Below are 16578 nucleotides of genomic sequence, written 5' to 3'. Positions count from 1 at the left end.
CTCCCTGTCCTGCAAACCGAAAAATCCACATCTCAGGACAGCGCTTCCTCTCAGGAAGGGAAAGCACAACTTTTCTCTTGGCTTTTGTGAGCCCCGGGGGCATTTGTTTTCCTTTCATCTGTTTGATGTTTTTGCCTAGGTTCCCTCACTAGCTCTCAGCTGAAGACTCAAAGAAGCCCTTCTTCAAGCTTCTCATCACTGGCGAGCAGTTATTTTCTCTCTAGCACAATACCTTCGTAAGTTTGGGACCCTTGAATACAGTTTCTCATGTTATGGTGACCCACAACCATAAAATCATTTTTGTAGCTACTTCATAACTACATTTTTGCTACTGCTATGAACTGGAATGTAGATATCGGATATGCAAAGGGTTTGCTATGTGACCCTGTGAAAGGGGTTAGTCAGCCTCCAGAGGCCATGGCTCACATGTTGAGAACCGCTGCTCTTCAAAAAGACTCTGTTTCCTTGTCTCCTTTCTTCCATTTACTGAATGTCAAGCTCATGCAACCAATTCCTGTGTTTTCCTCCCTGTTTCTTTCCAAATCTATTTTAATCCAACTCACCGTTGGTGGCCTGTACTTTGTTCTCCTCTTACATTTAGTTATCTCTTTAATATCCAATCCCTGCTTACAGTCTCTTATTCCAAATGTGGGGGTGGAAGGTGGATTCCTCTTAGTCTGCTGGCTGTCATGCTTTTAGCAACACCCTTCTGGTTGTGCACCACGCGTCTTCCTTCCAACATCTCTGTAAGACATTCTTAAAATGTGACCTAAAAACATCCTTAGGTTCCCTGAATCAAAACTCACTGTTATAATACTTAGACAAATCAAGTTCTCACCATCAATATTAAAAATCTGAGAAAATTATATAGAGAAATGCTTTAACTACTTGCAGTTTTCAGATTGAAGTCTTCAAGCTCTGGACCCCTGGCATGGTGGTAGCGTGTCTAATGCAAAACCCTTCACCTCAGTCAGGAAGCAACAAGGAAGAAAAGGCTAGGGTTCCACAGTTTCCTCCTAGGAACACACCCACAGTGTCCTAAAGAATCCTCAGTGGTTAGATTAATTTGATGGAGACACACTGCTGTTTCTTTCTGGTAAACCTGGGGCTTTGGAACTCACTCTCTGGTCCCTCTTCTCATGCCCTTTGCCCACTTCCTCTAAACGGAACCATGGCATCAGCAGAGTGGACATCCTGTGCAAGGCCTTGAGTGCCTCTCCCTGAAACCTTGGAATATCTCTTGGGGAATGAGTTGTGTGGTAGGATTTGATGTCTGCTTAAGCCGCTGCTCCTGGCTGAGTTTGACTCCTCCATAAGCAGAACTTATCTATCTGTTTAGCGCTTACTGAATTTGTGACTGAAGCATGACTCAGACAGGACAGGACATGACGGGCACGAGTCCATAGTACACATTTCCCCTGTAATACCTGTCACAGAAGCTCCATCAGTACCTCCTGTTCTCGGTTCCTAACACTAGGGGCATTATGTTATCTTTCATACTCATCATCTCCAAGCATCAGCCAAATCCGTGTGCAGCATCCCCAAATACCCAGTTTCCTGCGTTTTTTCAGATTCTTTGAAGCTGTATATCAAGGCATCCTTTAGTAGAGTGGTTTGCTTAGCAGAGAGGGAAAGCAGGAGAGTACACTTTTTGTCAGTTTTGAGGAAAAGTCCTCTAAGTCTGTGACCTGCAGGGAGTTTTAAACAGTGGAGTGGCTGATCCTTTGTGGGTGGCATGGGGGTAAAAAGGCTGCTAGTAATAAATAACATTGAAGGGACTCAGATGAGTGCAGAGTAAATCATGAGACTGACGATTGCTTTTCCCAGACTGTGGTGACTAAACAGCTCCCAGAGGAGCCTCTGAGTCACCTGTGATGAGCAGGGACAGCACACAGAAAGCGGCGCACAGAACACCACCTCACACACCACTCCCTTGCTGTAACAAGCTTCTTCAGGGGTGCGGTGGTTCAGCTCTGCAGAGGAGCCAACTCTCAGTTCCTGGCTTTGCATCTGAGGAATCGTTAGTTGGATGGTGAATGAGATTGTTATGTTTGTCGCTTTTTAATCTTTTTTTTTAAAATTATTTATTTATTATGTATACAATATTCTATCTGCATGTATGTCTGCAGGCCAGAGGAGGGCACCAGACCTCATTACAGATGGTTGTGAGCCACCATGTGGTTGCCGGGAATTGAACTCAGGACCTTTGGAAGAGCAGGCAATGCTTTTAACCACCGAGCCATCTCAACAGCCCCTCACTTGCTAATCCTTTACCTCCCACAAAAACAAAACAAAACAAAGAAAAATAACAAGCAACAAACAACAAATAAAAAACTTATTTGATTTTAAAAAAAGGAAAAACAGAAAAGGAAAGAAAAGCAGGAGTGAAGAAGGCTGATCATGGAGTATAGTTTCAAGCACCGAGAGGTCTTTGTTAAACACTTTCCCCTGACATGACCGACGAGCACAGATCAGCAAAGAAACACAGTGTGATTATGGACAAAGGGCCCTGCTTGGGATGGGATTGGGTATAACTTCAAACTGAGGAAAATGTCTCAAATTCCTAGACCCAACTTTGTGAGGTGAGTGCATTTCCTAACGCTGGCCAACAGAAGTGGCCCAAGGCACCAAGAAGAGCAAAACGCATCAGGGGAGAAGAGTTTGAGTGGATAAAATGACTTATTTGCTCACCCTTTATTGCATTTATTTTTTTTTTTGTAATGAAATGGACAATAAAAACAATGCTTTTTCTGACTTTTTCTATTTGGCTGTACTCTTCCCTTCCCTTCCCTTCCCTTCCCTTCCCTTCCCTTCCCTTCCCTTCCCTTCCCTTCCCTTCCCTTCCCTTCCCTTCCTTCATTATTTTCTTTGGTCAACTTGACACAAATTGGGGTTATCTGATAAGAGGGACTTCAGGTGAGAAACGAATTTCATCAGGTTGCCTGCAGACCAGTCAGTAGGGCACTGTCTTGATTAATGATTGATGTGGGAGGGCCTAGCCCACTGTGAGTGGTGCCACCCATGAGTAGATGATCTTAGATGGCATAAGAAATCAGGCTGAGCAAGTCACAAGGAGCATGCAAGTTAGCAAGCAGCATTCCTCCATGGTCTCTGCCTCAGTTCCTGCCTTAGCTTCCTTTAATGTCACTATGACTCAGGATATATAAACTCAATAAACCTTTGCCTCCCTACATTAGTTTTGACCATGGCCTTTACTGCAGCAATAGAAAGGGAACTAAATCAGCACCTATCGTACTAGACTGGTCCTATGTACCTATCATAAATGACCACGCTTATGTACCTATTATACAAGACTTTTCCTATGTACCTATCATTCATACTAGACTATCCAATGTTCCTATCATACTAGACTATTCCTATGTACCTATCATACTACACTGTTCCTATGTTCCTATCATGCTAGAATGTTCCTATGAACCTATCATACTACACTGTTCCTATGTTCCTATCATACTAGACTATTTCTATGTACCTATCGTACTACTAGACTGTGCCTGTGCACCTATTAAACTCTTCCTAACAAGGAGAAGTACACCCAGTCTCTGACTATATAACCCCTCCCCCTATTTCCTGAACACTCTGGCTCAGGAGAAGTAGCCCAGCTAGCTCATGGGAGGTCTTTATCAGTCTAAAGCAAATAGGGCACAGCCTGCAACCCTGCTCTGGGCCATTGGGCTATCAGAAATGTTTCCTCACTCAAGGGGAAGCATGTGGAAGGAAGGGCAAGAGGACCTGTTTTAGGGCTGAGTTCTATCTGGGTATTGACATGAGGAACCAAGTGATCCATTCTAGACCCACGGGGATTCTTCACCTGAGGGATATAGTTCACACCCTGAAGTGACAAATTGGAAAAACAGAACCAGGTGGTGGTGTATGCAATCTGAATCTCTGGAGGTTGAGGTAGGAATATTTCTGGGAGTTAAAATCAGCATGTAATCCAGAGGAACCACTCCCTAACTCAGAGAAAAGAGCAGAACCCAAGCCCTTTTCGGGTTCTGAAAACCAAATGAAAGGTAAATCATTTTACCTATGATATTTATGATATTTTCAGGTTAGTTTTCTGTTCTTTGCAGTGTTCTACCTTTGTACAATAATGACTTATTTCCCCTCATTTTCTCCCAATTAACTGTGATACAAGCAACCTGCAACCTTGAGATTACTATGAGGGAATACACATTGAGTATAAGATGGGGGAGGGGCAGGTAATTCACTCATTAAGCCACATCTGTTGATCACTTCTTATAGTTCAGATATTTCTAGGAACTGGGAATGCCTGTCCTCAGTGCTGGGGCATATCAGACCAGAGGAGATACATAATAAATAAGACAAATGAGAAAATCGGTATGAAAAAGAGTAAATGTTGAGGAGAAAATGTTCAGGGAAAGAGGATGGATGTGAAGTGTCCAAGTGGAGGGAGTTTAGCATCTCAGGATCAGCAGGGTGATATTGCCAAGAAGCGAAGTTTAGTATGCAAAGGGATGAAGGAGCCATCTGCTTTGATCTCTGAGAACGAGTATTTCATGCACAGGAAACTGCTGAGACAGGAACATCCTGGAAGAAAGTGCTGAAACAGACAACGGAGATCCATGTCAGGTAGGGACTGTACTAGGGGATTACTCTGAATGAGAGCATTAAACCATCCCATGGGTTTGCATGGAGCAGGAACACACTTTGACTTCTATTTTAACACAGCACTCCAACTGCTGCTTTGGGTATGGGGAAACTGTAAGACCAGAAGTGGAGAGACCAGTGAGGACTGTGTTCCAGGAATATAAACCAGATGATGGTACTGGATTCCAGGACAGCAGACAGCAGATGCTAGTGCTCACAGTCTGGTGTATATTTGAAAGATGATGGATTTTAAAGTGGAAAAAGAGTTAGAATTGAAGGCAAGGTTTCTAGTCTGATCAGTAAGAACTAAGTTGTCAATTCTTGACATATAGAATGAGCAGCAAGAGAAGGTCTGAGCAGAATGATGGGACAAAATGTTGACTTGAGACTATCTGAGCATAATGTAGATTTCCTATAATGTAGATTTCCTATAAGAAGCTGGGCATATATGTTTGGAGTTGGGAAATATAATCTAGGTGAGGAGAATATATTCGAGGATCATTAAAGTAACTAACAGTCATGGTGATTAGATGCAATTATTCTGGGAATAAGTGAAGAATTCAGAACGGAAAAAAAAATTAAATAAAAGGATTAACCAAAGAGCGAGAAGCAGCATTTACCCAGGCTGGTGGAGCTCCAGACAAATGTCACCTACACAGCATGTGTTTCACAATGGAGACTGTGAGTCACTGGGTGAGGTACCGCTGAGATAGTTAAGTAAAATTAAGACCAAAAATCTATTCTCGCTTTAGCAACAGAATGGTCACTGTGTTACTATGGCTGAAAAAAGAAAACACAGTGTGAGATGGGAAGTTGGAATCTTTAAGACAGAAAGAGTGGGGGAGACCTATGTAATTGCCAGGCAAAGCAGGGAATCTGTCACACATTTGAGGCCAGCTTGAGCTATGCAGGGCAGAGGCGTGGCCTGGACAAGCATAGACTTTCAGGAACTGCGGCTGATTGTGACATTGATGCTGACACAGTAGGGAAAGTGGCTGTGTCTGTGATCTGAGTGTGAGCTGCGGAGGCTTCCTGAACAGAGAAAAGCTGGAGAGCTGACTCCGCCGTAAAGACCACTTCCTGCTTTTGCAGAGGACCTGGGTTCAGTTCTTGGCACTCAGACGGAAGCTCACGGCCATCTGTGACTAGTTCCAGGGGCTCTCATGCCCTCTTCTGGAATCCACAAGTACCAGCCTCTCCCCCATGGTGTACAAACAAATATGCAGGCCCTCACACATACACATAGAGTAGGTAAATCTTAAATAAAAATCAGGTGTGGTGGTGGGAGCCTGTAATACCAGTAAGAAGGAGACAGGCATACCCCTAGGCCTTGCTAGCTAGGCAGCCTAGTCCAGCTGGCCGACATTTCACGGGAAATCAGCTTTTGTGAGGATGCTGGAGTGAGCACTGGATCAGACAGCCAGAAGTTTATGACTTTTGAAACTAATTAAGGCTCAAATCACGACTTTTGTTTGAAATGTCTCATTATAAAAGGTTGGAAACTCATTTGCAAAAGGTCAAAATGGGCTGGGAGATGGCTCAGTGGGGAAAGGGTTAGGCACACATTAATGAGGACCTGTGTTTGGATCCTTAGCCTGCCTGTAAAGGCCATGTCTAGAAGCCTGCAACTGTAACCCCAGCACTAACAAGGAGGAAGCAGGAGGATCTCGGGGGCTTGATGGCCTGTGAGCCTAGCTAAAACAGTAAGCTCCATATTCACCGAGAGATCCTGCCTCAAACACAAAAAGAAAACTAGGCAGAGATCAGTGAAGGAACCTACTAGACATTGACAGGTGAACACACACATATACAAACCCCCAAAACAAAAATTAAAATAAGGTTATCATTATAAAAAAAATCACACAAAGGAAGACACAAAGGACATGAAAAGTTTGAAGTCAGGATTTTATTTAATGAAATGACACAAAAGCTGTGTTTTCTACATTTATCCTCACTTTAGATTGAATTCTTTTATTTACATAGAAACTCAAAATTGTAGCGAGTCGAAGCTAACACTCTTGAAAGGCTCCCCAGAATGTACCAATCAACTCTGCCTCCTCTTTCTCATCTTCACATAGATGACTCCCTCCCTCTGTGACTTTCATCTTGATGAGACATTGGGATACAAGCATATCCTGTTAAACTGTTAGTGCAATGACAGTAGCCTCAATTGAAGAGAACTTCTCAGGGCAAAGCAAGAGTTACACACCCACCTGAACTCGAACAAGCAATGAGCACCAGAGTAGGGGTGCACAGTGAGTAGCAAGGGTTCATATGTAAGTTTGGTTGAGGCAGGGTCTTTCTATGTAGCCTACACTGGCCTTGAACTCTAGATTCCCTTTTCCACTTTCAAAACTGCTGAGATTACAGTCATTTATACCACGCCCAATGGTGTCCATTGAATACATGCCAAATAGTATTCTAGGCATTTTGTATAGTTTATTTCTAATGCTCAGGGTGTTATAACTTAACTTTTATAATTATATTCATCTTATAATTATGGAAACTGAAGTTCAGAGGGAAGAAGCAACTTGCAGAAAATATGAAGATAATGATGACCGAGTCCAGCACCCAACCCTAGACTGTCTGATCTCACCTTGAGGTTGCCATGTATGGTAAGCCTCAGTTCAACAGCTGCTTATTAACACTCTCTCCCTTCCTTGCCCTGCTTTGGCTGGAGGGGTACACTGATGAATACACAGTCTGTATCGACTTCTCTGCCACAGTAAAGACAATGAAAAAATACACTGTCAAAGCAGTGTGGCTAGCAGGGATGGTGAATGCAGGCTGCCATGCAAGTCACGACAGACCAAACAAGAGCCTAGAAGCTGCCAAGGCAAATAGCTGGAAGAGGCACAAATCTATTCTGAACCTCAATGGATGAGTCAAGGTTTGGGTTCATCGAACGAAGGAAGAATAGTCTCGGTGAGAAAGTAAATCACATGAGTGGACTTGAGAAATTGCATGTGGTGATTTAACTAACAGTGCTCTTCCAATCTGTAGTTGTGGAGGGGTAGGGCTGTGTCCTGGGGATGTCTGTCAGATTCGTGTTAGCAGAGGGAGACGGTCTAGCAGTTTAGCAAGAGGTGGACGGAACGGAGCACATAGAGAAACTTTTAGGATGCTCAGTTGCCAACCACTTTCCTTTCCGCTAACTTTTCTGTGGAAAGACAGCACTGTTGTGTGCAGAGAACATACAGCTTGTCATTGTCACAGCAAGTTGTTACCTGAAGGAGACCAGGGCAGGACATAATGTCCTTGGTAGTGGCCAGCACCATGCATGCATATAGTATTCCTTAAGAAATAAAGATGGACACGCTGTCAGCAGAAATCACAAATTTATTAACTCTTAAATATATCAATCAGTCATTTACCATTATGGCAAGAAATATATACAGTGTCCCATGGTAAACTGCAGTATTTTCCAAACAATGGAAGGTGATGAACGTGTGATTCCACTGTGCTGGAGAGAGCAAGTCACAATTTCCTCGCATCTTAGTGCAGAAGACAGACTGGATCTATGTAATACTTCAACACCACATGCTAAGTTCAAAGTGTACAAAAAGAGAAAAAAAAATCCTACCACTATTTGTGTCTTTAAATACATGTATGCCACGTATAGCTGCTTCACAGAAAGATAAAAGAAATTAAAAAGGGAAAAGTGAGGCTATTACGTTTTTCACAGATCTCATTGGCAGGTTAACACGGCTCAATACATTTACTGTATATATTCATTTTAAATATATATTGTTTTAAATCATGTAATTATCAGAAAAAGCTTCAACCCATCTACCATACATTCACTAGCAACAATATCTAAAGTGATTAGCAATCAAGACCAAAAGGTGAAATGAGAAAAAAGAGGGTAGGGGGTGTGTTTTCTTTTTGCTGTTTGCTTCCGCTTTAAAAATAGGCTTCTGAGGACTGTGAGTAGCTACGGTTGTTCAATGCTGATGGAGAGTCCATGCACCACAAAGCATTTCGGGGTGGGGAAACAGCCTCACCGGGACTGAATCAACAAAGACCAAATGAGAACCACAAAGAAAACGTGGGCATTTCCTGTTCCTCTTGGCTTTAATCTGGAAAACCCCTAGCTCCTGGCAGGAAGTTGACACTGTGACTCAAGAGAGAAGCTAGGACTGCACACGTCATAAAGATCAAGTTCAAACACGATGGAGAATGAAGAATATCCCTCACGGTACTAGCTAGAGAGAGCCAGGCAGTCAAGGCACTCACATGCCACCAGGTCCAAGCAAGTGCTCTGCATATCACCCTGGTCACCCTCAACTTGGTCTTCAGATGATGTACCTAGTCAATAGAGAACCAGGACATTGTTGCAGGTTCTTACTGCTGTCAGCGCAAGTCTCAACACTCCCAATGCTTTTAACCTAGTGGGATACCTATGCACAAGTGGTGGCCTAAGCTGAATTAAAAACCTTTATTTAAAATAACAACTCTGCGGGCCCTGAAAAGACAGGAAGTGCTAGTTTTAGCTTCCTCCAAAAGACCTTGATTTCTATTTTTACTTTCATATGCAAATTTTACTGTTATTTTTACACATTACCAGCTACAGAAAGACAGACAGACCAACAGATGAGAGAGAGAGAGAGAAATTAAAACAAATATTACAAAACGAAAACAACAGAATTTGAGAAAGAAAAAAAGCAAAATCAGTGTCAAGTGTTCACCAGAATTGTGCTTATCTGAAAGCAATCAAACTTGTAAATGATGTTAATGTTTCCCAGTATTCAGTTTGACTCAAATTAACATGGCTTTGATGGTAGAACACCAACTGATTCTTGCCCCTGCAATCACACAAGATTCTGCCCACCTAACCACTCCATTTACACAACACCAACACTTTCAGAGAAAAGCATTCATTTCTACCAGGATCACACCAGGAACTAAAGGTACATACATATTAGCCTTAAAAACAAACAACAAGAAAAAAAAAACCCAAAATCCCAACAAAAAGCTCCAAAAGATTAATGGCAGCGTTTTAAAAAGATTTACTTTTCTCTCACAGTCATTCCGAGAACAATAATTTTAATGAAACCTTCTAAATCTTGGCATAAACAGAGAAACCTGATGGATCAGTTGAACTTGGAATATTGTGAAATTTTCTCGTCTGACCTCCCTCTATGGTTTGCCAACGGTGATTTAAGTTTGCATGGAGCGTCCCATCCAGTAGCCAGTTAAAGAACGCATAGGAAGGAATATATGATATGATGATGGGTCACATGTGCATTACATGGAGAACCTTCACAACTTCATGCATCAGAAACATGCATGAAGAGGAGGAGAGGACGTCCCAGGGTTTCCCGCCAGGTGCCGTGAGAACAGAACGCAGAAGTGGCACTGTTGACAGTTAGCTGAAAAGGAGGAAGAAATAAATTATATTGCTTTCTATAAAATACGAGACTTTTTGCCACAGATGTTACTAAGGTGCAATTTTTATAACGTAGCTCAAGCTCAGATTGGAAATACGTTGTATGAGATCTTTGCCTGTGATCTTTGGAAGACAAAATAACACACTTTAACAAAGACAATTCTAGGCAATCAATATTATGTATTTGCTCAAACAAAGCTAAGCTGTAAAAAAAAGAACAGAAGGGGTCACAGGCTTCAATCACATTATTAAATATAAATATATGTTTTAAGTATTCATATTTACTAGACAAATTTAATAAATTCATATTAGTATTTGGTTGAAACAGAATCAAAGTTCAACTTCACTCTGTGCGTTTTGCTCATTATGCGTAAATTCCTTGGGAAATCAAAATTAAAAGTCAGTTCAGCAAGGAATATAGTCTCAAAAGTAGAGAATGATTATTATTATTCAAGTCTTTAAAGCTATAACCAAGAGCACCATTTCTTAAAGGTTTTTTTTTTTTTTTTTTTTTTTTTTTTGGTTTTTCGAGACAGGGTTTCTCTGTGGTTTTGGAGCCTGTCCTGGAACTAGCTCTTGTAGACCAGGCTGGTCTCGAACTCACAGAGATCCACCTGGCTCTGCCTCCCAAGTGCTGGGATTAAAGGCGTGCGCCACCACCGCCCGGCATAAGGTTCTAATCTTGAATAGAAAATAGAAACAGTGACAACTACTCACGTCTGTACCCTAAACCTTTAAAAACAACAACACAAGCATGGATTTACTTGCAGTCAACTGTCTGTTATCAGAATGACCTTTGTGTTTGTTTCAAGTTCAAGTTCAGCTGGACTTTCAGTTGTGCCCCTGCCCCCAGGCTCCCGCCGTTCCATTCAGTCAGACACAGTGAGCTCATGTACATATTAACCCGTCGACAGCTAACATTGCAACTTCCGAAAGACAGCAAAGCTCAAGGGATTTCAATGCTTAATAGAAATTGCTGTGGATAACTTAGAGTTGTCTGCATTAACCCAGATATGATGTGAGAACTCCGGGATGTGAAAGTGGTGTGATCCGGCTGTTGGGAAAAGGTCCTCCTTGGCGTATGTTACCTTGCAAATAGTGGTGATGATAGAAAATGAACGCTAGAACTAAGGACTCATGCAAAGCCACGATGGATTTCCAAAGACCTCCTCTGTGTTCCACTGAGTAGATTGCTGAGCCAATGTCCAGAAAGGGAAGAACACCAGCCATGCAGCTTTTCCGGCAAGAGCCACATCACACAGAACTGTGGGGCAGGATGCTACTTACAAGACCCAAATGTGAATGGTTTTCAGATGTTTTGCCACAAAGAGGAGCTTCCTGAGTTTTCTTTCCCATTTGGAATACAGGGTGGCCTATTAAGAGAAGCCCCATTTAAGCCACCTGGCATAAAAGGAAGTTTTCTTAAATAGGCTCTATCCCTTAACACTTCAGAGAACTGCAGAGAAAACTAGCCCCTTGCCCAATACAAAACACATCCATCCTATCTAGAACAGCTGGCAATTTGTGGTTACCTCTTTGGGGTGAAAACCACAAAAACACTAACACAAACTTTATTTTTCACTCCCTTTGTGTCTTCCTTTTGATAACATAGCTACGTTATTTTAAATGTATTTTAACCTATTTTTTGTTATTAGGATTTATTTTTCTCTTTATTGATCCTCTTTATTCCTTTTTTTGCATATCCAACAGTGCTAGATGGTGGCTAAAATGACAGAGAGGACCTTTGAAAAGCTCTGTGTTTGATAATCTGCCTTCAAACTGAGAAGTCGAAATGGCTTTGCTGGGGCGTGTTGAGTGGCTGTTTGTGAGACCTGGGCTCCAGACCAGGTATCTTCAAACAGTGCCAGGGGATGCTGCAAAGAGATGATCGGTGGGCCAGGCTTCACCCGACTTTGCTTTCTTCTCACTTTCAGCTCATCCCATTTTACTGATTCAAATGATTTCCTATCATTCCCGTACACGCCAGCAAGCCAGCCTGTCCTGTTCTGCCCTGTTTTCTAATGTTTCTAAGTCCTAGCACTGTAACTTCACAATGTTTCCCTAGCTTGGACTCTCTCACTTGTGTACTTTTTCCATTTCTGTATCTTCAGATTCTGTTCCCTGTGTAAAATTTTGCTCAGAATTTAGTCTCTTAGGCAGAGTATGGATGTTTTGATGCATTGGTTGTTCACTGCACCCAACTCTCAAGTCAAGCGCATAGTTTATTTTTTTCCACGCTCTTAGTGAATAATTGCCTCCCAAAACAGAATATATGTTTCCCGTGGAAAATGCCTTTTCTCCCTGCATCTAGCATAGGAGAGGCACTCACAAGGTGTGTTGTGAGTTATCTGTCTTATTATTATTATTATTTTCTGTCTGTTGGGAATTAAACATTTGAGGAAGAATACTGATAACACCTGATATTTTCTCTTTGAATACTGTTTTCTAAATTTGCCTACTACAAGGGGCACATTAACAAGATATGACAGCCTAGAAATATTTACTTGATGGGTACTGTGGGTGACCCCGAACGATGAAAGTGAACATTCTGCCACTTCCCATCACGGCGGTGCCACACGCGCGTCTCTTCCGACTGCATCGTCTTTGGCATTCCACTGCCGTCCATGTATTGTGTGAGCCGGATGTATGCGATGCAGGCTGCGTCGTCTCCCACCAGATGCACGTGAGGGTTCAGGATGATAGTGTGGATTGGTTTATTGCTTTTGGACAAAGCTGAAAGAGAACGATATAAAAAGAAAACAAATTAAGGTCTCACAATGTAGTAAACTAAAATCAGGATTAACTTCAGGTGGGATCGACGAGGAATGGTACTCATCCATGTCTTAATGCATTAGCCAATTTGCAGCAGCTGAGTGCTGGGTGTTGTATAAAGTACAAACAATGAAACAAAAGTGGATAATCTTCATCTTCTTTGATTTCCTTAAGAGGTAATATGTACTACTCTGGAAATTTTCATTAATTAGGCAGAAAAGCTACACAGATGCAGTTATAAAGCAAGGGCTAGAAGCAGAAGCCACCCTATGGAGAGAGGAGAAACCCTGGCTCAGGTACCCTGAGCTACTCCCACTGGGGCTGTTGACGGGGTGACTTGCGGTGGTATTTCTTCAGTAGCATGTGGGATGAGGGAAGTACCCCAAGTGTCAATTTTACAGTCACTGTTTCCCTGAATAGATATGTTTCTGCATCAAATCCGGTGCCTCTTCAGTTTGGTCAGAATGTACACAATTGTGATCAGCTAGTCACACTTCACAATCCATTGCTTCATCACACAGCTGGTTATGAACAGACGTTCCTCACCAGGCTCCAATCTCTGGTGTTGGGATAATACCTATATCCATTCTAATCACTTGATCAAGAGATTTGTGGATTCTGAACACAATTCCTATTGATGGTGTTCTGTAGATTAGAAGAGGCTGTGTTATTCTAGCTGTTACCCAAACACTTCTCATTCTCAGGCAATGCTTCTTTAAATTACTTGAAATGTTAGTGACATAAAAAAATACCCCATTATGGACAGAACACACTTATGGAAAATAATAGTGCACAGTGTAATGCTGAAATGGGTGAAATATTAATGGATTAATTAACGATTTTACTAGAAATAAAATGGTGTTGATCGACAGGCAGATTAAAGAATATTAGATGCCTCCATTAAAATGCTAAAATATATGGAATATGAGAATATTTAACTAAGCTTTGTTAACACAAATTAATTTAAATTACTTATTGTTGCTTATTTGTTTGCAAACACCTAACACATGGCGAGAGAGAGAGAGAAAGTCATGCACTAAAAACACATGCCATGTAGACTTGTCAATGCTTTTGATCACTAGAAGTGAACCTAATTACCTTAATTATCATGCAAGTCCTCCTTAATTCAACAGGATCTCATGGCAAAAAGACTGAATTCCTTTCACATACCATAGAAATAGGTACCTTTCACATACATTTAAGGCTGTGAGGCCCAAGTAAAATGATGGAGGGAATTCTTGCTAATGCCGGGCCTTTGGCTCAGTTTTATCTTTATTTTCCTGATTGTTCATCTTTGTTCGTGCAATAACTTGAAAGTGACCTCTAGACTTTCCAGCAGTGCTCAGCCACTGTGGGTATCATGGCTGTGGTTTCTCTTCCCCATATTAACCATATGACAAAAGCTCAAAGTAATACATGTTCATAACATTATATGGCTTATCTTGTCCATTCACTTGGTCTTAATGGGTGTTTCCATATTTTCCAAAACATAAAGGACTATTTAGGTATGAAGTGCATATCTTTTGGTTCCCCCAAAGCACAATTTTCATGGTGGATATATGTCAGTAAAAATCCCCACTGCAGGAAAGAGCCAAAGAGTCTGTGTTGGGAGAAGTTCAAGGAGAAGTTGGCAAAGAACGTAGAATAGCTACCGTTTTCAAAGTAGAATCTGTGAAAGTCCATCCCTTCCACTAAGTTGCCCAAAGCTTCAGGTTCAAAGGCAGTGAGGCCTGGATCGCAGATTTTTCTGCAGCAAGAGAAAGATTTCATGAGTAACTGTGCTGACAGGTTTGTTCTTTTAAGTCTAAGCATTCTTGCTTATGGTCAGTGAAGGAAAGAGATTCTATTAAAAAAACCCCAAATAGGAAATTTCTACCATAGACCTTGACAAGGTGATCAAAAAGCAGACTCCAAATTGTCATTTTGTAGAGGCACAAAACCAAGTTAACCAGCTCAAGCACAATCATTTCTTGGTTTTTAATCCCCAAAGTTAATGCTTTAGTTTTCTAACTTTTGACTTAAGTTTCTTATGTTTCAAGTTTTCTCAAAGTAGAGGACATACTCTAAGTCCTTTCAAATCATCTTTGGTTTGGGAAATAATTTTTGGAATGACTTTTAAGGGACCCACTTTGTCTATCCTTCTCAAACATCCACGTTGTAAGTGACTTGAAGAGTAGAATGTCAGTCTGAATTTCCCGGGAATGCCCGTAAGATTGCTTTAAGCACATGCTTAAAGCTCATTTCACTTTCAAAAGAAAAGTAATAGGTGTTTCAATGGGCATAGTAGTTCCTTTAATTCCAGAAGCAGAATTCAGCAAAGGGGTGTGCATCTCTAAACTATTCACAAGAAACCAATAGGCTTTCTTTGGAGAAATTTATTTATTCAAACTATTAAATGTGATCTATAGTAAAAGGCAACTATAAGTCATTGATACTAAAATAGAAGTTAACACAACATGCTTCAAAGGCAGGTTATAATGGATGGAAATGATACAAGAAAGAAAGAAAATTAGAGCTGGGTTTTTAGGGATGAGTCAGAGTTTTGCAGGGATGTGGAAGGTCCCGAGTTGGAGGAAGGCAGCAAAGACTCAGGGTACAAATAAAAACATTTTCGGCCTATTTATTAATTTGCTGCAAATGAGAAATGCAGTGGGTGGGAACCCATTTAATTTCAAATGGACATGCTCAATACTGGAGGGAAACTTTCTTAACTGTTCATCAGGGAAACAAATTTGCAAGCCTAACTCCCTGTGGCTTTTCAGAGCCTAGCACAGTTCATGGAACATGGTGCTGGCACACCAGGAATGGTGGGGCACACATGTTTTTCAGCAGGAGTCCCAGGCCAGCCTGGGCACCACGAGTCCCTGCTTCAAAAAACACAAACAAAGGAATGCAGAGCTGGTGGCCTGGAGAGAACACTTTGAGGTCTCAAACCGCAGCAATTATCCTTTGCGAGGAAGGCGGTGGTAGAGGGGAAATAATGAACTTTGTCTCCGACTGCCTGCTGGGCAGGTATTTTTAAGCCCAAGTCAAATATATATAATTTCTTCCTAAGGAGTGAAGCGGGAAGAACAGTGTTCCTATGGCAACAAAAATTTATTCTGCCAGGTGTTATTATTTCCTCTATAAAATATGGCTTAGTTGTCAGTCTGTCAAACCAAACTCCATACTACCTCACATTGGCATTTGCAAGTGTTATTCTCTTTTTTCGCTTCTTTGTCATTCATTATCATCTATAATCTATCTATCTATCTATCTATCTATCTATCTATCTATCTATCTATCATCTATCGATCGATCTGTTTATCTATCTATCTATCTATCTATCTATCTATCTGTCTATCATCTATCGATCGATCTGTCTATCATCTATCTATCTATCTATCTATCTATCTATCTATCAATCTATCTGTCTATCATCTATCTATCTATCTATCTATCTATCTATCTATCTATCATCTATCAATCTTCCATCTACCCACCTATCTATCATCTACAGTTATCACTTATCCACCATTTCTCTATTACTCTTTCTCTCATCATAGGTCTCAGATTAATAAAGACTGACAGGATTCTTGACATATTGGTGGGTGTTACTGTGAGGAAAACTTAGGGACCAGCTGCCAGAGCCTCACCAACATGTTCTTCAACCTAAGAAGCTTAAGAATGGAAGTAATATTGGATTATCTATCCTGGGTCCTGGAAGTACAAATCTAGGCCAAATGACAGGCCTCTCTAGGCAAAGAAGAGGTGATGGGCTATTAAGACAATGAGTTACTTAAATA

The 16578-nt window shown here is 41.3% G+C and overlaps 1 protein-coding gene across 13 annotated transcripts in view; it reads right to left on the bottom strand.

Annotated features, from left to right (window-relative positions):
• Positions 1-7953: 7953 nt before the first annotated feature.
• The window catches only part of Camk2d (calcium/calmodulin dependent protein kinase II delta), a 258045-nt gene continuing 249420 nt past the window's right edge, over positions 7954-16578 (bottom strand). For 10 of the 13 annotated variants that reach the window (XM_057793575.1, XM_057793579.1, XM_057793581.1 and 7 more), the window contains 4 exons: positions 14446-14540; positions 12526-12754; positions 11309-11394; positions 7954-10004 (listed from right to left, as the gene is read on the bottom strand). In XM_057793575.1, coding sequence (XP_057649558.1) covers positions 11331-11394; positions 12526-12754; positions 14446-14540 — 388 coding nt within the window. In that variant the 3' untranslated portion in view covers positions 7954-10004; positions 11309-11330. Of the gene's footprint in view, positions 10005-11308; positions 11395-12521; positions 12755-14445; positions 14541-16578 lie in introns of those variants that run through there. The other 3 variants (XM_057793586.1, XM_057793587.1, XM_057793580.1) reach the window with 2 other exon arrangements.

The sequence above is a fragment of the Chionomys nivalis genome, chromosome 18 (genome assembly GCF_950005125.1).
Source record: "Chionomys nivalis chromosome 18, mChiNiv1.1, whole genome shotgun sequence".
Lineage (NCBI taxonomy): Eukaryota > Metazoa > Chordata > Mammalia > Rodentia > Cricetidae > Chionomys > Chionomys nivalis.
This window is presented reverse-complemented; position numbering and strand designations above follow the sequence as displayed.